Source organism: Prionailurus bengalensis, chromosome D2, assembly GCF_016509475.1.
Source record: "Prionailurus bengalensis isolate Pbe53 chromosome D2, Fcat_Pben_1.1_paternal_pri, whole genome shotgun sequence".
Taxonomy (NCBI): domain Eukaryota; kingdom Metazoa; phylum Chordata; class Mammalia; order Carnivora; family Felidae; genus Prionailurus; species Prionailurus bengalensis.
This window is the reverse complement of record NC_057351.1, coordinates 8,678,512-8,701,561: the sequence shown is the minus strand read 5'-3', so window position 1 is coordinate 8,701,561 and position 23,050 is coordinate 8,678,512. Positions and strand designations below refer to the sequence as shown.

At 43.1% G+C, this 23,050-nt stretch overlaps 1 protein-coding gene across 5 annotated transcripts; it reads left to right on the top strand.

Annotated features, from left to right (window-relative positions):
* Positions 1 to 2,464: 2,464 nt before the first annotated feature.
* ZNF248 (zinc finger protein 248) lies at positions 2,465 to 23,050 on the top strand. Of its 5 annotated transcripts, none has more exons than XM_043596177.1 (7): positions 2,465 to 2,574; positions 3,380 to 3,451; positions 4,198 to 4,299; positions 4,401 to 4,442; positions 12,471 to 12,597; positions 12,863 to 12,958; positions 18,793 to 23,050. In XM_043596177.1, exons 4-7 carry the CDS (start codon positions 4,428 to 4,430, stop codon positions 20,286 to 20,288), a joined length of 1,734 nt encoding a protein of 577 aa, XP_043452112.1. In that variant the 5' UTR covers positions 2,465 to 2,574; positions 3,380 to 3,451; positions 4,198 to 4,299; positions 4,401 to 4,427; the 3' UTR covers positions 20,289 to 23,050. The 5 variants fall into 5 exon arrangements, with proteins under 5 accessions (XP_043452112.1, XP_043452109.1, XP_043452110.1 ...); XM_043596174.1 differs by having other exon boundaries at positions 2,466 to 2,574; positions 18,790 to 23,050; XM_043596175.1 differs by lacking the exon at positions 3,380 to 3,451 and having other exon boundaries at positions 2,466 to 2,574; positions 18,790 to 23,050.

Sequence of the window (23,050 nt, the reverse complement as noted above, 5' to 3'; positions counted from 1 at the left end):
AAAAAGAATAAACATATTGTACATAATGGTAGGCAGGTGTCTCAGTGTCTAACTGGGAAGTTAAAAATAAGCAAGGGGTGGGTGGGAAGGCTAGAATGAACCCTGAGTTAGACGAAAAGGTATCAGTGTTAGCTTACTAATTTTCACGTAGGCAGTCACGTGTATGTATACTGTGGACACTGTGAAACAGATACTGGGATGGATACAGTGGATACTGTGAAACAGATTACTAGCATGGATTAGTACATACATGTATTTCTTAGCTGTGTCAGCTGAGAGTGTCTAGAAACAATTTCACCCAGCACCAGTGAGCACACCTAGAGCTCAGATCTCGATTTCTCCGATAAAAGGAACCAGGGCTCCTTGGAGAAAGGCCTGATTCTAGGGCTGGACAGGGATAATTCAAGGAGCCGGGAGCACCTTGTGTGTCAAAAGGTAAAGAAGTGCTTTAAAAACAGTTATACGGATTTGTTAAAAGGACCCCAAAGCTAACGTGTGATAGCTCTCAATGCCAAAGCTGGGACAATTTGAGCGACATAATAACATGATAGCATTGGATGAAATGGAAAGAGTGGAGAGAAAGGAGCCAATTTAAGAAAAAGAGCAACAGCACAAATGAGTCCTAAATGGATTTTGCCAAGTGAAAAAAGCCACACCCAGAAGATACATATTCGATAATTCTGCAGACATTCTGAAACGAGTAAAATTATAAAATGTAGAACACATCACAGAGTTGGGTGCAAAAGGTGGGGTTGAGTACAAATGGTTGAGAATAAAATAAATATCTACGAGCCTGTACTGACGGAAATAAACGATGGAATAAATGGGGAAAACGAAAATTTTTGCTTTACAGAAGAATCTCAATAAATAAATATAGAAGAAGTAAAATAGAAAAGTCACCATTTAAAACACTGCAGTAAAAGTGGTTGCAGGCAAGTTCCAGCAATGAAAGCTAAAATTAGTGGCCAAAACTCTAAATACAAACAGTATACTTGTGTAGCCTCAGAGGGTCTCTCCTCAAATTTACTAATAAATATTTGAAAATATGAGCAAAAATTCGAGATACGGCTTATTTCCTCTGCCCCTGAGTGCGCACTGGACTTAGAAACTCACTTTTTTAAAAGTTTATTTGAGACAGAGACAGAGACAGAGAGAGAGAGAGAGAGAGAGAGAGAGAGAGAAAGCTGGGGAGGGCCAGAGAGAGAGAGAGAGAGAGAGAGAGGGAGGGAGAGGGAGAGAGACAGACAGAGAGAATCCCAAGCAGGCTTGTCCTGACAGCGCAGAGCCTGATGCAGGGCTTGAGCTCACAACCTGTGAGATCATGACCTGAGCTGAAACCAAGAGTCGGACACTTAACCAAGTGAGTCACCAAAGCGCCCCCAACCCACTTTTAACTGTAGACTGAAAAGGGAAAAATCCTAACCATATAGTGGAGAAACCTGTCAGACACTACCTTAACCAAGTAATCATGGTTTAGTATGTCACATCATGTTTACATCCTGTATTACCTGATACGTAGGTAGGGCACATCCTCTCAGGGGGAATCTTCCTACAAATATATAACCTCAGTCTAATCAGGAGAAAACATCAAACATAAATTCAGGGACATTCTTCACAATACCTGACCATTATTCTTCAGCCATCTGAAGGACGTGAAAGATCAAAAAAACTCTTACAGATTGGAGGGGACAGTGACGGATGGTGACTGTACAGTGGTATGTTGGATTGATCCTGGACCAGTAAAAGGACATTAGTGGAAAAACTGACGAAATCTGAATAAACTCTGTAGTTTAGTTAAAAGAATTGCACCCGAGTTACTTCCTTAGTTTTGATGAAAGTATCGTAGTTCTGCAAGACGTTCACATTGGGGGAAATTGAGTGAAGCGTATAGGGGAAGGTCCCGGGAAGATGAGAGGGTGCTTTCTTGGAGTTTGGTATAAGAACACTTCAACGGCTTTTAGCACGAATACCGAATTGCTAGCTTGCTTCTTCCTTCATTCCAAAGGATAACCATGCTGGTCACAGATCCCACGTTTATAACTGAAATCCATGCACACCTTTCCTTCTCTTGGCTTGTGTCTAGAAGGCGCACTGCTTTGCTGCAGGCGTCGGGGGCACGGACAGAATGCTGGCTCCAGGCAGAAGTGAATATCTCAGATGATAAGCTCTGAACTCAGCAGACTCGGCAGCTACGCTCCAGCTGATTTCTCGAGGAGTGGGCAGGTGTATATCGGGAAAGGGAATCTTGAGAGAGGTACTGAACAATTTAGGCAACATCCTAAGGGCTTTAACAACGCAAATGCCTCCAAGCTTCACTAAAACCCTGTTCGCTGGCTACTACCACTAGCTTTTACAACTTAGGAGTGAGACGTCGCTTCTAAGGAGGATACGGGCACTTTCCCAGCCCAAGCTGCCAGGAGCAGAAAGCTCCAGCTCTCCGCCGCAGCCGCGCCGCTCCCTCCCTCTGCGCATGTGCATCCCCGCCTACTCCTCCCGGCTCGTCCTTCCCCGGCCTCCAGCCCCTCGTGGGAAACCTTCCCTGGCTTCCGGGTCCACGCGGCGAGGGAGCTGCGGGTGAGCCCCGGAGGGAGGGTGCGAGGGCCCAGGGGGCCCCGCGCGGCTCGGGGGTCCGGCGGGGGCGGCGGTGCCCAGTGGTGGGTAGGGGCCCCGCGGACATAGGAGGGACCCCAGGCTTCTGCGGCGCCTGCAGAGTGGAAGGGACGCGGGGTGTGTGTGTGTGGGGGGGGGGCATGGGCGTCTCAGATTAAGGGACCGGGGTCCCGCGTGGGAACGTGGGCTCTCCGGCTTGCAGGGTCCGCAGGTGTCCAGCTCCAGCGCTAAGCGGGCTGCGCCGTCGTGCGGCCGCGGGTGGGGAGTGCGCGTGCGTGACGTGTGCGCTGGGCCCACGGGGAGGGGGTGGGGCTGCGGAAAAGAGTGAACGCGCGTGCGCGACGTGCGTGCGCGCTTCACGTTGTGACGTGTGCGCGTGCGTCTTATAGGCGCCTGGCTACCTAAGGAGGGGCGCGGTCGTAGGAGAGAACGAGTGAGCCAGGCAGGGCTTCTGATGTAAATGAAGGGCTCTGACCGAATAGCCGACGTGAGGCTGGGGCTTCTTATCTGTAAAGTGTTGCCGCACTGCATTGTTCTGAGCACTCGCATTTTGTTAGCTGCTATTGTATTTGTTTGTTATGTGTGTAATACGTGCGGCTGGAGCGTGGACAAGTCTCTAGGGCCTTCATTGCTCAGTTAACTCATTTGTGCAATGGAACAGGGAAGGGGCTGGACTAGCTAGCCACCAAGGCCCTTTCCTGGCTCAAACATTCCCCAGATCCCAAGTTATTATTTATTATGTATTCATTTGTTATTTGTTATGTATAAGCATGACTGTATCCTGAAGCCATCGAAGGCTGTGTGACGGTGGAAGGTCTGGGACAGAGTTAAGAAGAGCGAGGTGAGCTGGAGCTGAGAGGGGTGGGCACGCAGCCTGCACAGGAAACGTCGCCTCTTTGGAGAGTTTGTGAGGGCATGGTCGGGAATGAAAGGTTCACCAGCCATAGCTAAGGAAGTTCTGTCATCACCCCTCTCTGAACACTCCCTTCTCCCCTCATTTTCTGTGCACTGTTTCCGGAGGCGAGCTGCCCTCGAACAATGTCCCATTGTTGATGGCATCTAGAAAGATGCCGAGGTTCCCGCTTTCCTGACCTTACAGACGTACAGAATGGTAGTGCAGGCAAGTCTCTTGTAGGGTTAATCTGTTTTGACCTTATTTGAAAAGTGAGAAGGCAAAAATTGAGCCTGAGGAGCTGACTGACTGAGATTATGCAGTTTGTTAGTGCCAGAACCACGGTTAAAAGTTAGGTCTGCCGATGGCTGGGCCACTGCCCATTGTGCCACTGTGAAGTCAAAGATAGTTTGTTACCAAAAGACCTTTTGAAAGTTGTAAGCAGGTTAGAACAAACATTAAACATTTTTTACGTTGCCTTAAACAGTCCCATCTCTTTTTTCCAGAGGTTTCTTGGATTATCTGACCTCAAGGGATTAATGGTGTTAACAGGAAAATATTAACAATGTGGCTTGAGGTTTTTAATTTTTCCCCACCACATCAGTTTTTTTGACAAACCCATAGTGTTTCCTCCTTTAGGTTACTGTTCTATGTTAAACTCATCTTCTCATGTTTTTAATTTTTCTGTGTCACAGAACCTAAATTGGTAATAAATCAATAAGAAACAAATGTTTACATTCACTCAGTGAAAAGTATCATGTCTAAGCTCAACATATATCGGAGCCACACATGGACACGTAAGTATCTTGTATGTGGAGCTGTTGCGTAGGCAGGTAAATTCAGGAACTGCAAGATAGGCCAAGTCTCTCCTAACTTCCTTCTTCCTTGTTCCCCTCAGCTCTGCCTCCTTCACTAAGAGCGGAAAATGAACAGATCCCAGGTGAGTTTTTTGGTTTGTGTATTCCCACTTTGTTTTAAAAAAAATTTTTTTTTTTCAATGTTTATTTCTTTTTGGGACAGAGAGAGACAGAGCATGAACGGGGGAGGGGCAGAGAGAGGGAGACACAGAATCGGAAACAGGCTCCAGGCTCTGAGCCATCAGCCCAGAGCCCGACGCGGGGCTCGAACTCCCGGACCGCGAGATCGTGACCTGGCTGAAGTCGGACGCTTAACCGACTGCGCCACCCAGGCGCCCCCCCCACTTTGTTTTAAAACGAGTTGTCTAAAGTTTGTAAGGATTCGTATTTTTAAAACGAAAAAGTAGAAGTGGGCAAGAATTATATTGAGGGCAGTAGGTCAAGAGTAGCAAATTCAGGGGCACCTGCGTGGCTCAGTCGGTTAAGCATCCGACTTCAGCCCAGGTCATGATCTCACAGTTTGTGGGTTCGAGCCCCGCGTCGGGCTCTGTGCTGACAGCTCAGAGCCTGGAGCCTGCTTCGGATTCTGTGTCTCCCTCTGTCTCTGCCCTATTTTTCCTAAATAGCTCTTGTTCCTTTCATTGGAGCACAGTATTAGAAACCAAGACTGGGGGACTAGGTGTGCCTTTTGCTAGTGGTGCATCATTGCTGGTAGACCCTCCCAGCTAACTGAACAAGGAAATACATGCGTGCACTAACCCATGCATATACACAAGTCTATAAATATTTCAGTATGCAACCATCTATATCTACAGTAGGCTACGTATTAGTTCACACTGTTTTCTCCTGTTGTCATCATTACCACATGGAGCATTCTAACCTTCTCTCCTTGCTTGTCTGTAGTCTCCCACTCTAACAGTGAGAATCTGGCTAACATCAAATGGATTTTATTTACTTGATAGTTCAATTTGAGCATACATGTACATGATTTCAGAGTTGTTAACCCCTGGACTCTTGATTCTTCTAGGTCGGGGCCATTATGAATTAAGGTGCTAGAAATACTCATGTATAGGTTTTTTTTAATTTAAAAAAAAAAAATTTTAATGTTTTTATTTATTTTTGAGACAGAGAGAGAGACAGAGCATGAGCAGGGGAGGGGCAGAGAGAGAGGGAGACACAGAATCCAAAGCAGGCTCTAGGCTCTGAGCTGTCAGCACAGAGCCCGACGCAGGGCTCGAACTCACGGACCACGAGATCGTGACCTGAGCTGAAGTCAGACGCTCAACCGACTGAGCCACCCAGGCGCCCCTCATGTGTAGGTTTTAAGGAGACATAAGGTTTCAGATGCTAGGGTGTGAAATTGCCGGGTCAATTATGTAATGTATGTTTAGCTTTGCAAGAAACTGCCAAACCATTTTTACAAAGGTGCTGTATCCGTCTCCATTCCTACCAATTACAAATCAGAATCCTTGTTGTTCTGCATCTGGACCTGAAATTGGTATTGTCATTATTTTGGATTTAACCATTCTAATGTGTCATGACATCTCATTTTTGTGTGGTTTTTTTGAAAAATGTTTATTTATTTATTTTGAGAGAGAGAGAAAGAGAGAGTGCATGCATGCGAGCAGGGGAGGGCCAGAGAGAGAATCCCAAGCAGGCTGTGTGCTCGCAGCTCAGAGCTCGATGCGGAGCTCAATCTCACCAACTGTGAGATTGGACCAAAGCCGAAATCAAGACTCAGACACTTAACCGACTGAACCACCCAGGCACCTCTTATTTTTGTTTTAATTTGCATTTTCCTACTAACAGGTGATATTGAACATTTGTTCATATGTTTATTTGCTATCGTTATGTCTTTGGTGATATGTTTGTTCACATCTTTTGCCCATTTTTCAATGGGTCATTTGTTTTCTTACTGAGCTTTAAGAGTTCTTTTGTATTTTTTGGATACAAATCCTTTAGTAGATATATGTATTGCAAATATTTTCTCCTAGTCTGTGCCTTGTCCTTTCGTTTTCTTAGAAAATGCCTTTTGCCGAGCAGATTTTGTTTTTAATAACACCCAGCCCATGTTTCCTGCCCTCCCCCACAACCCCCTGCCATGGGATGTGCTTTTTCTCTTGTATCTAAAAGCTCATCACCAAATCCAGGGGCACAGAGATTTTTCTCTTATATCCTGTGTTCTGTATTTTCTTCTAGAAGGTTTTGCATCTTACATTTAGGTCTCTGATTCATCTTTAGTTAATATTTGTGTAAGGTGTAGGGTCTCTGTCTAGGTTCATTTCTTTTGCATGGGTATCCAGTTGTTCACCACCATTTGTTGAGAGTATCTTTTCTTCTTTTATTGCCTTTGTTCCTTTGTCAAAAATTATTTGACTGTATTTTGGTAAATCTAATCCTGGACCCTCTATTTGTTCCATTGACCTGTGTGTCTCTTTCAGCAATAACATACTGTTGTGGATACTTGTAGCTTTATACTACACCTGGAGATCAGTTGATGTGAATTCTCATTTTTCTTCTTCCACATTGTGTTGGCTGTTCTAGATCCTTTGCCTTTCTATATAAGCTTCAGAGTCATTTTGTTAGTATCTGCAAAATAGCTGGTTTTTTTAAATTTTTTATTTTATTATTTTTTTAAAGTTTTATTTTATTTATTTTTTAAAATTTTTTTTAATGTTTTATTTATTTTTGAGACAGAGAGAGACAGAGCATGAACGGGGGAGGGGCAGAAAGAGAGGGAGACACAGAATCGGAAGCAGGCTCCAGGCTCTGAGCCATCAGCCCAGAGCCCGATGCGGGGCTCGAACTCACGGACCGTGAGATCGTGACCTGAGCTGAAGTCGGCCGCTTAACTGACTGAGCCACCCAGGCGCCCCTAAAGTTTTATTTTAGAGATAGTGTGTGAGCTGGAGAGAGGGGCAGAGTGATAGAGAGAGAGGGAGAGAGAGAATCCCAAGCAGGGCTTGGGGCTCGATCTTGTGGCCTTGGGATCATGACCTGAGCCAAAATCAGGAGTCAGACACTCAACTGACTGAGCCATCCAGGTGCCCCAAAATAGCTGGGGTTTTTATTTGAGTCACATTGAATTTATAGATTAAGTTGGAAAGAATTGGTATCTTAGCCATATTGAGTCTTCCTATTGATGAATATGGAACATTTCTGCATTTATTTAGATCTTTGATTTCTTCCATCAGTTGTGTTTTTCTGCAAACACCTGTAGATATTGTGTTATATTTATACTTGAGTACCTTTTTTTTTTGGCACTATTATAAATGGTATTTTTTCATTCATTTGAAAATTTGGAATTCCAATTCATTTTATTTGTGTTTGTTTATTTATTTATTTAAAGTGAGAGAGAACGAGTCAGGGAGAGAGGCAGAGAGAAGGAGAGAGATTTCCAAGTGGGCTCCACACTGTCAGCTAAGGGCCCAACCATGGCTTGATCCCACATACTGTGAGACCATGACCTGAGGCAAAATCAGGTGAGACGCTGAACTGACTGAGCCACCCAGGTGCCCTGTGGAATTCCAGTTCTTTATTTGGATATAGGAAAACAGTTGACGTTTTAATTTTGACTTTTATCCTGTGATGTTGTTGTATTTGCTTATTACTTCCAGTTGGTTTTTTCTTTCTTTTTATAGATTTCTTGAGGTTTTCTATATAGACACTCATATTGACTTCAAATAGAGAGTTTTATTTTTGCTTTGATCCCAGTGATCTCATCTCTTTCCCCCACCCACCTGCCCTCTGGCAATAACCAGTTTGTTCTCTATATTTAAGAGTCTCTTTTTGTGTCTCTTTTGTTTCTTAAATTCCATATGGTAGTTGTCTTTCTTTGACTTCTTTCACCTAGCCCTGTAGTCTCTACATCTATCCATGTTGTTGCAGATGTCAAGATTTCATTCTTTTCATGGCCGAGTAATAGTCCATTGCGTGTGTGTGTGTGTGTGTGTGTGTGTGTGTGTGTGTGTGTACCACATCTTCTTTATCCATTTGTCGATGTACTCTTGGCTTGCCTCCATATTTTGTCTATTGTAAATAATGTTACATTTATATATAAACATAGAGGTGCATATATCTTTTCAATTCAGTGTTTTCATTTTCTTTGAGTAAATACCAAGTTATGGAATTACTGGATCATATGGTAGTTCTATTTTTTTTTTTTTTGGAGGAACCTTTATACTGTTTTCCATAGTGGCTGCACCCCTATCCCCTAATATCCCCCCCATCAGTATATGAGGGCTCCTTTTTCACATTCTCACCAACTCCTGTCATTTCTTTTTTGAGTCTAGCCATTCTGACAGTTGTAAAGTGATATCTCGTGGTTTTGATTTGAGTTTCCCTGATGATGAGTGATGTTGAGCATCTCTTCATGTGTCTCTTGACCATCTATATGTCTTCCTTGGAGAAATGTTTATTCAGGTCCTCCATCCAGTTTTTTAATCAGCTTGTTTTTTTCTGTGCTGAGTTGTATAAGTTATGTATTTTGGAAATCAGATCCTTAACAGATATATCATTTGCAGATATCTTCTCCCAAGGTATTATTTTTGTTTTATTGATGGATTCCTTTGCTGTGCAGAAGCTTTTTTGTTTTGGCGTAGTCCCAGTAGTTTAATTTTGCTTTTGTTTCCCTTGCCTAAGGAGACATATCTAGAAAAATGGTTCTACAGATGATGTCAAAGAAATTAGCCTATGTTTTCTTCCGGTTTCAGGTCTCACATTTAGGTTTTTAATCTCTTTCGTGTATGGTGTAAGAAATGGTCCAGTTTCATTTTTTTGCATGTAGCTTTTTCCCAGCAGCATTTGTTAAAGAGACTGTCTTTTTCCCATTGTATATTCTTGCCTCCTTTGTTGAAGACTAATCGACTATATAACTGTGGGTTTATTTCTGGGCTGTCTGTTCTGTTCTACTTCGAATAGCCAAAACCATCTCGGGAAAGAAAAGCAAAGCTGGAGGTATCACAATCCCAGATTTCCAGATAGACTACAAAGAGCTACAGTAATTGAAACAGTATGGTACTGGCACAAAAATAAACACAGAGATCAGTGGAGGAGAATAGAGAGCCAATCATGCATGTATGTATGTATATATATATATATATATGTATATATATATATTTTTTCTTTTGGTTTCTTTTGGGTCTTACTGCACTAGTGAGTGCTTCCAACACAGAGTTGAATAGGAATATTGAGACAAGACATCCTTGCCCTCTTCCTGCCCTTAGAGGAAAAGTGTCCAGTCTCTTAACATTAACTGTGATATTGCTGTAAGATTTTTGTAGATGGTCTTTATCAAGCTGAGAAAGATCCCCCTATTCCTAGTTTGCTGGGAATTTTCATCATGAATGCTGTTAGATTTTGGCAAATGCTTTTTCTTCATCAATTGATTGGATCATGTAAATTTTCTTCTTGGCCTGTTGATGTACTAGATTGTATTCATTGATTTTTTTTTTTTTTTTTAAACATTGATCTAGCCTTCCATACCTGGAATAAACTCCACCTGGTCGTGGTTTAAAATACATCTTATACATTGTCATATTTGATTTGCCAATATTTGAGGATTTTTGTGTCTATGTTAATGGGAGATATTGGTCTTTAGTTTCTCATGTCTTTATCTGGTTTTGGTATTAGGATACTGCTGGCCTCATAATATGAATTTGCAAGTGTTGTGTACTGGAGGAGATTGCGAAGAATTGGTATTTTTTCCTTAAACGTTTAATAGAATTCATCAGTGACACCATTTGGGCTTTGTGCTTTCTATTATGGGAGTGATTTGATTATTTATTCAAGTTTTTAAAAATTTATTTTATTAAAAAATTTTTTTAAGGTTTTTTCATTTTTCACAGAGTGAGTGGGGGAGGGGCAGAGAGAGAGGGAGACACAGAATCCAAAGTAGGTTCCAGGATCTGAGCTGTCAGCACACAGCCTGATGCAGGGCTCGAACCACGGAGCAAGTGATCATGACCTGAGCTGAAGTTGGACGCCTAACCAACTGAGCCACCCAGGTGCCCCTAATTCAAGTTTTTTTTTTTACAGATATAGATCTATTCAGGCTATTTATTTTTTTTGTAGGAAATGGTAGCCGTGTCTTTTAAGGAATTTGTCCATTTCATCTAATTTTTCAGGAATAGAATTGTTTGTGGTATTCTCTTATTATTTAAATGTCATTAGGATCAGTATTGACCGATCATTTCTGAGATTCATAATTGTTTCTTTTCTTTTTTTCTTGGTTAGGTTTTCTGGAAGTTTATTAATTTTATTGGTCTTTCAAAGCAGCTGTTGGTTTCATTGATTTTTTTTTTCATGGTTTCAATTTCATTGATTTATTCTAATGCTTCCTTTATTTTGCTTGCTTTTGGCTTAATTTGCCTTTCTTCTGTAGTTTACTAAGATGGAAACTTAGGTTACTGATTTAAAATTTTTCTTTCTGTTTTTTTTGGATGTTTATTCATTTTTGGGGGAGAGAGAGAGAGAGATGAGCAGAGGAGGGGCAGAGAGATGAAGACACAATACAAAGCAGGCTCCAGGCTCTGAGCTGTCTGTCAGCACAGACAGCTATCTCATGATTATTGATTTCTATTTAATTCCATTGTAGTCTGAGAACGTATTTTGTATCATAGCTGTTGTTTTAAATTTGTTAAGGTGTGTTTTGTGGCCAAGACTATGCTTTATCTTGGTGAAGGTTCCATGTGAGCTAAAATAGAATGATAAAGCGTGTGTTTTACTATTTTGGATGGAGTATTCTATAACTGTCAATTAGATCATGTGGATAGATAGCGCTGTTCAGGTCATTTATGTACTTAACTGATTTCTGCCTCCTTGATCTGTCAGTATTGACGGAGGGGTGTCAAAGTCTCCCAACTATGAGTATAAATTTGTGTATTTCTCCATTCAGTTCTGTCAGTTTTGAGGTACATATTTTGATACTCTTTTGATAGATGTATGTGTATGTTCTCTGTGAGGACTTGAATCCAGGTAATGAGTTAATTCCGATGCTGTGTTTCTTAGCTCTAAAGTGCCCTTTTATCTGTGTTCGGATGTGTGTACGTTGTGTGTCTGTAGACACATGTATCCGAGGGCCCGGAGACCATCCCCAGGTTCGGTGACTCAGCGGGTAGTCCTTCTTATGGCTCTGACTCCTTAACGGGCAGGCGTACAAAGCAGAATCAGGGAAGGGAAAAGGCACGTGGAGCAGAGTTGAGAGGAAGCCAGGAGCAGACTTCTAAGAGTCTTCCCCCGAGACGCCCGTCAGTGCCCCAGCAGTGAGATGTGGCAGCAAATGGGAAATGTCTGCCCCGGGAGCTCGGGAGACTCAGTGCTCAGAGACCAGGAGCCGATGGCATCGGTACTCTCTGCTTAGCACAGAAACTTCGAGACCAGAAGGAATGCACGTGTGTGCATAAAGCATATTGCTTACACACAGTTTAGGCTCAGCAAACCATTCGTATTAGGGCACGGTGAGTCTCCTGAAGTCCAAGTTCCCAGGTGCCAGTCAAGGGCGCCTCACAGCGGACCTTTCAGGGGCTAGCAGTCTCCGGCCTGCTCTATTACTTCTCTGCACGGCACCCATACCACATATCCGTCAACTTATCTCCTCTGTTCCTTTATTTTGTTCGTGTTTTCCTCTGTTTTATTAGCCATATTAATCATAATTCGTTTTAAAGTTCTTGTTTATTAATTCCAATATCTGGGTCTCCTCGTGGTCTGCTCTATTTTATTACCTATTTCTTCTGTCACGTAAATGATAATATTAAAGAGCTAACTTTTTCTTGGTTTGCCTTCCTTCCCAGTGTGCTGTGTGCACACTGTTGGCTCCTGCAGTGTGTAATTTAGTAAAGGTTAACGTATGCGTCTACTCCTCAGATCGTAAGCGCTTTAAGCACAGGAACGATGTTTTCATCAGCAGTATTTGCAGCAAGGGGAACAGTTCCAGGCCCTTAGTGGAAACCCAGTTTGTGCAAGATACTTCTTTTATCCTACATAGTATAGCACAAAAGAAGGCGTCCCGTATGTCAATTTTTAGTGAATCCGAAAGAGATAAGCTCTTTTAAATCTCTTCCGTGACCTGTAGTTCTGACACTTTCATATAGAAAAGGAATATACCATTACAGGAACAAGTGTCATTCAAAGATGTATGTGTGGACTTCACTCAGGAAGAGTGGTATCTGCTGGATCCTGCTCAGAAGATACTATACAGAGATGTGATTCTAGAAAATTACAGCCACCTTGTCTCAGTAGGTAAGAATTTTTTTCCCTTGTGCCTGACTACTAGTACATTTCTGGTTGTTGAAACATATGAATTGCCTGTGGAATTTTCTGATTTGAAACTCGAGATTCAGGGCCATGAGATGACCCGTCTCTCTTTGGCCCCCATAAAAAATGCTGTTTTCTCAGGGGTTGGTTCATTTGGGCATCTCCCTTGGGTAGCTCCCAAAGCTGTACTTTTCAGAGTTCCTGAAGCCAGGCTCTTTAACCATTGTCTTGTATTATTTTTCCTTAACAGGATATCGCTTTACTAAGCCAGAAGTGGTCTTCAAGATAGAGCAAGGAGAGGAGCCCTGGATATTAGAGGCAGGATTCCCAAGCCACTGCCACCAAGGTGAGTTAGTGAATTCATGGGCGGATGGAAGGCTAGGGGATGAGATCTTAGGCCATTGGTTTAGGTTTATCACTTTTGAAATCATTCTTCAGAAATTTCTTTTTTTTAGGGGCGCCTGGGTGGCTCAGTCAGTTGAGCCATCCAACTCCTAATTTTGGCTCAGGTCGTGATCCTGTGGTCTGTGAGATCGAGCCCTGTGTTGGGCTCTGTGCTGAGAGTGTGGAGCCTGCTTGCTCTCTCTTTCTCTCTCTCTCTCTCTTCCCCTCCCCTGCACCCTCCCTCTCTCTCTCTTTCAAAATAAATATGCTTAAAAAATGTCTTTTTTTAGTCTTAGAGCTTTGGAAGTGAGTAAGGACGGTTGGCCCACATCCCCCTATTACCTTAATCATACTCCTCCATATGTCACTTCCACTCATAAATGCTTTCCTTGTCCTTCGACATTTTTGAGTCGATTTACTTGTGCCCACGATGCAAACTTAGTTGGTTTCATCTCAGATAATTTTTCTTGGTTAGTTTATCTTTTAAAATTGTTTTATTCTCTTTGGACGCCTTGTGTTAGTTCGTGTGTATTCCTGCTGTACTTGTAGATATTTGTTTAACAAACATGTGGTGGGCACCCACCATGACCTGGTTGTGTTTTTAGGTAATTAAAAGAATAACATCCCTTTTATCATGGAGCACATATTACAGTGAGGAACAAGGAGCCTGTGTGTGTACGCACGCGTGCATGCTTGTGACTACATACATACGGTTTGTGATGGGGAGGGAGAATGATGGCATGTGCTATTTGGTAAGGACATCAGAGAAAACCTTTTGATGAGGTCCACAATAGAGATGAGACTCTAGTGAAGTGAAAGTGTGAGCTGTTCCAGGCACAGGGAACATCAGGTGCTAAACTTCTCAGCTGTGTTTAAGAGTGTTTGAAGAATGGCAAGGGGGCCATTGTGGCTGGAGGTGAGTAGGTGTGGGCAAGATTGGTAGGAGATGATGTCGTAGAGGTAGTGTGGCCCTTGGTAGTTGGTTTTTTTTTTTAATTAAAAAAAATTTTTTTTTTAACATTTATTTATTATTGAGGCAGAGAGCGACAGAGCATGAACGGGGGAGGGTCAGAAAGAGAGGGAGACACAGAATCTGAAACAGGCTCTAGGCTCCAAGCTGTCAGCACAGAGCCCGACGCAGGGCTCAGACTCAGAGACCGCGAGATCATGACCTGAGCCGAAGTCGGACGCCTAACCAACTGAGCCACCCAGGCACCCCAGGCCCTTGGTAATTTTGTTTCGAGTGATATGAGAAAACCTTGTGTTTTTTTTTTTGTTTTTTTTGGGTTTTTTTGAGTAAATGTAAGTCAGATTAAGTCATCAGATGTGATTTATTGTTTATGCAGTAAATACACCGTGGTGGTTAGATGGTGCTTGGGCGCAGGCAAGGAAAGAATATCATTTAGGAGACTATTCTGAACTCCAGAGGGGAGAGGATAGCAGCTAAGGTGATACTGGAAGTGCTGAGGAGCAGGAGATTTGTACGCGTATCTCGAGGATGAGAGCGTGGAAGAGAGACAGGAGTCCAGCCTGACTCCACTGCTCCGTCTCAAGCAACTGGGCCAACGAGGGTGCCCTTTACTGAGACAGAGACGTTGGAGATTATAGGGGAATCACGACATGTTTAAATTTGGACACGAGAAGCTCCAGAGAGCTGCTAGAATCCAGTTGTGTGTTTGAACGAGAGTATGGATGTATGCGAGTGTGCTGGACGTGGTTGAGGCCAGAGCCAGAAGTGCCCACGCGAGAGGCGTCAGTTGTGGGTCGCGGGGAAGGCACGAGGCTGGGAGAGAGCTTCTAGATCGGAGGTTGGCGGACTTTTATGTAAAGACCATAGCACATATTTTAGGTTCCGTGGGTCACATGTGGTCTGGGCGGTGGCGGCTGCTCCTCCTGCTCCTCTTCCCACTCTTCCTCCTCCTCCTGCCCCTCCTCCTCCTCCTGCCCCTCCTCCTCCTCCTCCCCCTCCTCCTGCTCCTCCTCCTCCTCCTCTTCCTCCTGCTCCTCCTCCCCCCTGCTTCTCCTCTTCCTCCTGCTCCTCCTCCTCCTCCTGCTCCCCCTTCTCCTCCTGTTCTTGCTCCTCCTCCTCCCCCTCCTCCTGCTCCTCCTCCTCCTGCTCCTTCTCCTTCCTGGTTCCTCTTCTCTCGCCTCTCTTCTTCCTTTCCACTCCTCCCTACTGCTTCTTTTCTCTTTTCCTCTAAAGATGTAAAAAGCATTCATTGATCAAGGACCCCACTCAGCCAGCAGACTCCTTTTCTAGAGAGTGGTTGTTTCAAGTAAAAGCAGTGGCCCTGGAACAGTTCCACTTCTACAAGTGGTTTACAGTCCGTTAAATCGCATGGTGAGAGGAGCTGGAGAAGGAGTAGCCTGAGTGACAGGAAAACCCTGGAGCCTGGTTTCCCAGGAATCCAACAGGAAACAGTCTGCCATTGTATTTCTGCCTTCACTGGCAGCTCCAGCACCGGCCCACTAAACCCCGTTTTCCCCTGTTGCTGGTCTCCTCATGTTCCTGGGTTGTTTGCCTTCCAGAACCGTCTTCTTGCCTCTTCGGTTTCTCACTGATCCCACTCAAAACCAGAACTGCATCTGTGTTCTCTCATTCCTGGCTCCATCTAATTACTAACTGGTTTTTATTTTCTTACCTAAAGCATCCAATTTATCTTTCACTAGCCTGGAAAAGTTGCTAGTTATTAAAAAATAAAATTAAAATTGAAGTCTGTTTTCACTGACTATTGCAGTGTGGTCCTATGCTGCCTATGTCATTTCTTTCTCTCTGCTCTTCAGAATTTATACCAAACCCCATACTTTCCTATATCTTAAATTTCACTTCTAAATGCTTTCTGTCTTATTTACAACTTTTATTCCTGCTTACTTTGCCTTTTCAGATACTTAATAGTGTCCATGTGAATTCTTTAGACATTGCACGGTACACTGTGATGGCTTGTTATTATTTCACTTATTTTAAGTTAGAACTCAAGTTTTTTTTCCTATCACTTAAGTGGCCCATATTTTATGACCCTCACCCATGATTGGCCGTATCCCCAAAACTCAGATCTAATCATAGCACCCTTGTTTAGGGTTTCTTCCTTTATTGAGATTTTGTTGTCCCAAAGAGAAAGCCCTTTATTTTCCTAATTCTGACAGTTTACTAATTACTTTGTTGATTAACTGTGGAGCCACGTTTGGAAGAGATCATTCTTTTTCATCGATTCAGAATGCATTCTGTGGTACTTCTCCTAAATGCACATTGCCGTTTGGTCCTCATGTATACCAGCCCATCAGGAACAGTTTGGAAATGATTCATATGCATGTTCCTTTTAAGAGTCATTCATATTCTGCCTCTGTAGTGAGGTCAGAGGAAGCAGGATTTTGGTAACACCCGCCAAGAGCCAGACTGCGGTCTTCACAAAGGTGTAGCATGGAGCGAAGGACTTTCCTTACACTATGGTGAATTTCACAGGCAGTAGACTTGTTCTGAAGACAGCGACTAAAGGCTGGAGGCAGAAGGGGTGTCGCGGTGCTCATTGGCGTTCATTCTTTGCTTGTTATTTATTTTATTTTATTTTATTTTATTTATTTATTTTTTTTCAACGTTTGTTTATTTTTGGGACAGAGAGAGACAGAGCTTGAACAGGGGAGGGGCAGAGAGAGAGAGGGAGACACAGAATCGGAAACAGGCTCCAGGCTCTGAGCCATCAGCCCAGAGCTCGCCGCGGGGCTCGAACTCACGGACCGCGAGATCGTGACCTGGCTGAAGTCGGACGCTTAACCGACTGCGCCACCCAGGCTTTGTTTGGGTGTTTTTTTGCTTGTTATTTTTGTGGTTTGTTGTTTTCAGTTAAAGAAAGCAGCATTTCCTGGAAGATGTCCAGGTTCCAGGAAGAAGGGGGCTGGAGCGCAGCTGGCCAGGTGAAAGGTGTGTCTCTGGGAGTGAGAGGTTTATGAGAGGCCCAGCTGGAGCTGCACAGAAGTCCTGTTAATGGACTTTTGACAGGGCGGCCTGCACACTCACTGTGGATCCAGTCGGTGGAAAGTTTGTTTTGTTTAATTTGTTTTGCAGTGTAGTAACTGTTATCAGTCGGTCCTTGGAGCAGTGGGCTCAGGACGGCATTAGACTTTTTTTCACACGAATGAACATTGTTGCATTGGGTAGCAGCAGTCAAGCACAGCCAAGAATTTGTAAGATAAAGTTTGCGGAAGGTCTCAGAACCGTGTAGAGAGAGGAGTGATCCTTCCATAAGGAAGTCTCACAAGTAGGTAAAAGCCACAGATGAGGCTAGGTGTAAAGGCAGAAAACCTTGATGTGAAAGATAAGCTTAGATATAAAAGCAGACTTAAAGATCAGCAGTGCCTCAGAAACAGAATGTTTTGGGGAGAAGTAAGCCAGCAGACTGGGGTGAGTAATTGTGTGACTTGCCGGTCAGGACAGATTCATTAACAGCTGTGAGAAAACAAAATGAACCTGTTCCTTTGCAGAGATGGCCCGCCCCTCATCTGTTTTGTATTTCCTACTGGATATTTGTGGTGTTGTGAATCACAGCTAGGTAGAGAATGAGAGTCTGAGGTGAAGCAGTGTCCTTCAAAACATGAGGAAATAGGTGCTTTCAGAAATGTCTTCTGATGCTGATCTATCAAACGGAGGGGAAAAAAGGAATGGCCACACGCACACAGGCGAGGATCCTACCATAGTTCGAGGTCAGGCTGTGAGGATGTGAGGACATCAGCCGTGATCTGCCTCTGAAATCTTCCTCGGCGGTGTTTCTCAAACAGTCTATTTGTAGTTTATTTGTTACTAAAAAACAAAACAAAACGAAACAAAAAACCCTCCCTTGTTGAACTCATCCAATTCTCTACATTTCCTGCTTCCTAAATGGACACCTCTCAGAAAATCTCCAGCCCTTGCTCACCGTGTCTTGAGTTTATTTCACTTCCAGCCTGCTTCTTACAGCTTTTTTAAAAAAAATAATTATTTCTTGTGAAATAAGTCAAAAGAAAAACAAGATTCTGGGCTGTAGGACCTCCTGGTGGAACCTGAGGAAGTTGGTGTTGGTGCATCGATAGAAGATATGCTCCAGCAGGAATCCTGCCCCAGAAATCTGTGTCTGAGGGGATTTAGGACTGGACTGTTCTGTCTCCACCAAACGTAGTTCATCCTCTGAAAGCCCTGTCCGCTAATCTCCACTGTCACTTTATGCAGTGTTCACTGTCTCTGTCGGGCTGACCCCATTCTCTGAGTTCCCCTGAATCAGCCACTCCTGGCTCCCTGTGCTTTGAATTTTCACCCTTTCCTGTCCAGTTTTGAAGGTTACGTGTTTAAAATGTTAAATGTCAGGGCACCTGGGCGGCTTAGTCGGTTAAGCGTCCAACTCCTGATTTCGGCTCAGGTCATGATCTCACTCACGGTTTGTGAGTTCGAGCCATGCATCGGGTTCTGCAGAGCCTGTCCGTGCAGAGCCTGCTTGGGATTCTCTCTCCCCCTCTCTCTCTCTGCCCCTCCCCTGCTCATGCTTGCTTGTTCGCTCGCTTTCTCAAAATAAATAAAACTTAAAAAACAATTAAAAAATAATAAAATGTTAAATGTCATTGCCAGGTTCCTTCCCTGTTTCCACTGTCGCGTGTCTTTATTTTCCAGTGAAAGCAGAAGGATAAAAAACGTGCGCTTGGATTTAGTTCACACCAGGAAACCGAGCCTAAGACAAAAGCATCAACTAGATAAAAGGGCGTTTGTGTGAGTTCGTTTCCATTAGAAATGTACTAGGATTCATAAGATGTGGTTATTTTTCTCATTTCTAGAAGACTGGAAAGTTGATGACCTGATAGAGAGCAGCCAGGACAATGAAGACGAACATTTTTGGCAACTTGCTTTTACCGCCAACAAAACATTAAATATAGATAGTGGTGCTAGAGTAAGAAAAACTTTCAATCTGGGCACAGATTCTGTTCCTTCAAGAAACTTTCCATATAAGATATGTGACTCGTGCGAAATGAGTTTGAAAAATATTTCAGGCTTAATTATTAGTAGAAAGAGCTATTCTGGAAAGAAGCCTGATGAGTTTAATGTATATGAGAAATTGCTCCTTGACATCAGGCATGAGAAAACTCCTCCTGGAGGGAAATCTTATAAATATAATCAAAAAAGGAATGTGCTCCATCATAGTCACGATCTCAGTCAGCCAATTTTTGATCAGCCTTCTGAGTATAATGAAAATGGACAAGCCTTCCATGAGGAAGCGGCATTTTTCACAAACAAGAAAATACAGATAGGAGAGACGCTCTGTAAATACAATGCATGTGGAAGAACCTTCATCCACAGTTTAGAACTCAGTTTATCTCAGAGAACTCATTTGGAGATGGAGCCATATGAATGCAGTCTTTGTGGGAAGTCCTTCTATACCGATTTAAGATTGGGACACCAGAGAACTCTTACAGGGGAGACTCCTTATGAATATGACGAATATGGGCAAACCTTCTGTGATGACTCAACTTTCATTATCCATCAGGGAACCTATGCAAGAAAGATTCCCCACGACTATAAAGTGAGTCATAAAACGTGGGAAAAGTCAGCCCTCTTTAAACATCAGATAGTACACATGGGCAAAAAACCTTATGAGCACCATGAAAATAGGAATAACTTCAGCAAGAAGTCCCATCTCACCCAACTTCGAAGAGCTCACTCAGGAGAAAAAACCTTCGAATGTGGTGAATGTGGGAAAACATTCTGGGAGAAGTCAAACCTCACTCAGCATCAAAGAACACACACAGGAGAGAAACCCTATGAATGTACTGAATGTGGGAAATCGTTTTGTCAGAAACCACACCTTACCAACCATCAGCGAACACACACAGGAGAAAAACCCTACGCATGTAAGCAGTGTGGAAAAACGTTCTGCGTAAAGTCAAACCTCACAGAACATCAGAGAACACACACCGGGGAAAAACCGTATGAATGTAATACGTGTGGGAAATCTTTCTGCCACAGGTCAGCCCTAACTGTACATCAGAGAACACACACAGGAGAGAAACCCTTTATATGTAATGAATGTGGGAAATCCTTCTGTGTGAAGTCAAACCTCATTGTACATCAAAGAACTCACACAGGGGAGAAACCCTATAAATGTAATGAGTGTGGGAAAACCTTCTGTGAAAAATCAGCTCTCACTAAACATCAGAGAACTCACACAGGAGAGAAACCCTATGAGTGTAACGGATGTGGGAAAACCTTTAGTCAGAGGTCAGTACTGACGAAACATCAGAGAATTCACACGAGGGTGAAAGCTCTTTCAACATCCTGATGTCCAGAAGTCTCCACCCACCCTTTCAAAGTCTTACACCATTTTTGAAAATGAGATGAATGAGACCCAAAGAATGCCTCATGTTACTAGAAAGCGACATCTTGTTGTACTTCAAATAATTAATACTAGAATGAAACCTTACAGATATTTTGAATATGTGAAAGCTCTCAAAAACTGAAACTTTTCATCAGAAAATTTATATTGAGGGGAAGTTTATTCACTTAAGTAATGTAAAAATCTTTGTCTAGAATTTATGTTGTGTCGTATTCCAGATGTGATACCAAATTTTATTGTAAATACAGTGGATGGTATTATTCATTCATACCCAGACTCACAGTGGAATCTGAAGCTTAAAAAAAGTTCAATCACAGCAGCATTAAACATTTATGTGAGGAGTCTCTGACGATTGCAGGCCCAATGTGGGTGTAGCAATATAACAGGAATTGGATGTACACTTGATTTGCAAATTGGAGTCCAACGAACTTGTGGAGAAAATATCCCTTCATTAAATAACTTGTGGTCTGTATTAATGTTTCCCACACTAAATACCACCAGTGTCTACGGGTTGACGTAAATATAGATGTATATATGTAGATGTAAATATATTTATGCACACATACCCACACAGATGCAGTAGTGTGTTAGAGTAAGCCCACAATGGCTTGCAAGTACTGCTGATGGTTAAATTCCCAGGAATTTTGTGAGCCAGTTCTTAGAACATAATCATTATTTAAAAATTAAATTATATTAAAAACAAAGGTAATAAATACTCAGCATTCCTTGCTTCCGAATTATTTTATAATATTTTGCTATTAGCCTTGTTCTTTAGGTCACTCACAGTATCGAGTCTGCATGGTGACAATACCATACAACACGTGCTCCCGCCCGTCCCTTCCCACCTCTGTACTCAGTCATGAGGGTAGCTTGGCTTTAGTGGGAGTGTTTACACCCTGCAAATTGGCAAACCCTACAAACCGGGGTTTTTTGTTTTTTTATTTTCTCAGACAGCCTGTTGTCAAATATTTACCGGCACACCGCTGTGTATATATGAAAATATATTTGGAAAATTTAAAGTACAAACTATATACCTTACCCCCTGTCCCATTTCCCGCCATAAGTAAATGGCTGTGGCCATTATCGCTGAACTGCGTCTTCAATAAAGATCCCCAAATCTGTTTTTGTGAGGTTTTTTTAACTACCTTTACACCAGTCTTCATTGTAAATACTATCAGAGCCTCTTCGTAGTTTGGCCAGTCTGTGCTGTGTCACCACCGCATCACCACCCTCTTCTGTGACATTGCTGGCGTATATGATGAGTGAGTAGGGCTGTTGTTCCTGAACTACTACTTCCCAAAAGAAGCCAGATAGTATTTTTCTGAGTTTTTTCAGCTGCCTCTGGGTCAGTCTGTAACGTAAGAGCTGTTAATAACAATGATATCCCATGAATTTTGCACAGGTCTCCATCAGTTATGAACAGGAATACTCCCTACTCTCCACAAATAAAAGTAGTGCTATGCGCCAGAATGCCACTTTCATTCTCTTGGTATTGGGTTGTTGTATCTACTTAGGCATGATACGTTGTATGTGACCCAGGAACTGGAACTATGTAATTGTATTTAAAATAATAGGATGTCATATACTGTCTCTTCCTCCTTTGTTCTGTTTCCTGTGCCTCCTTGGAACACACTGATCAGCGGTTCCAGGGACACTGCCCACCCAGCACCCATTCTCTACTTCTTACTTGCTGGGCTCTGTTTTGTTTCTCTTCCCATCCCCCATCCCCCCACCCCCAGGCAATTTAGGAGTAAATCCAGATTAAGTTAATCATGGAGATGCTATTCTAATGATTTTGTTGGGATGGACACGTGAGCAGTGAGATGTTTGGAAAATATTCTGCGGTACTTCTGGGAAAGATCTCAGTGATAAAATATTGTCATGGCATGAGAAGACACAAGGAGAGATTGTCTCTCTTATGTTGGATTTTTTCATGTTTGTATGTTGTACCAAATTATAGCTTGTGGCCCTGAAGGGCAATAGCCTGAAGAGAACAATAGACAAAATGGAAAAAGCCTGGCTCAGAGGTGACGTCATAGAGCTGCACAACTCCATCTGGACCTGTTTTCTGCTAGGACTTTACATTACTGCAGTAGTAATGGTTTCTTATTGATCCTTAGGGCTGTCTGTCACTTAGAGCTGAAGCATTCCAGCTGGTACCGACACGTACTTAGTTCTAAGTGTTTATGTTCTATACAGTGATTTGGGGAAGAATGATTTCTTTTGACAAGTTAATACAGGGATAGCTCTTTGTATCAGCCTTGGTTCTGATGAAAACCAGAATGCTACCCCAACTAAGATTCTGATGGCAGACTTCTCACAGCGGTTTGGGCCAGAAACAAGGAATACTGAAGCGCCTAGGGGCTGGCATCGCTGAGAAGCCATGGCCAGTCTAAATCCTAAAGGGGCGAAGGATGGAGACAGGTGTCACCAGAGCCCATTAAGAGCTGCTCTCACGGAGGAGAGACCATCTCCTAGGAGACACTGTCACTACCAGAATTGTGGCACTGGATTGCTGGTGCCTCCCTTTGGAGTACCCGGCCCGGTGCTACGTGCGGGTTAGCTGAGGTGGGCACAGAGAAAGGGGACAGCAGGTCTGGGAGGAGCTAACGGCTGATGAGCTGCTCAGTGTGTTTTCATTTCTGTAAATTCCTATGTAAAGTCTCCGTATTAGAAATAAACTTACTCTACTAGTTGAAAGTTCCATA

Coding starts and splice junctions, on each gene's coding strand:
- ZNF248 (XM_043596175.1), top strand. Junction 12,598..12,862: donor CAGCCACCTTGTCTCAGTAG/GTAAGAATTTTT, acceptor TTTCCTTAACAG/GATATCGCTTTACTAAGCCA. Junction 12,959..18,789: donor CCCAAGCCACTGCCACCAAG/GTGAGTTAGTGA, acceptor TCTCATTTCTAG/AAGACTGGAAAGTTGATGAC.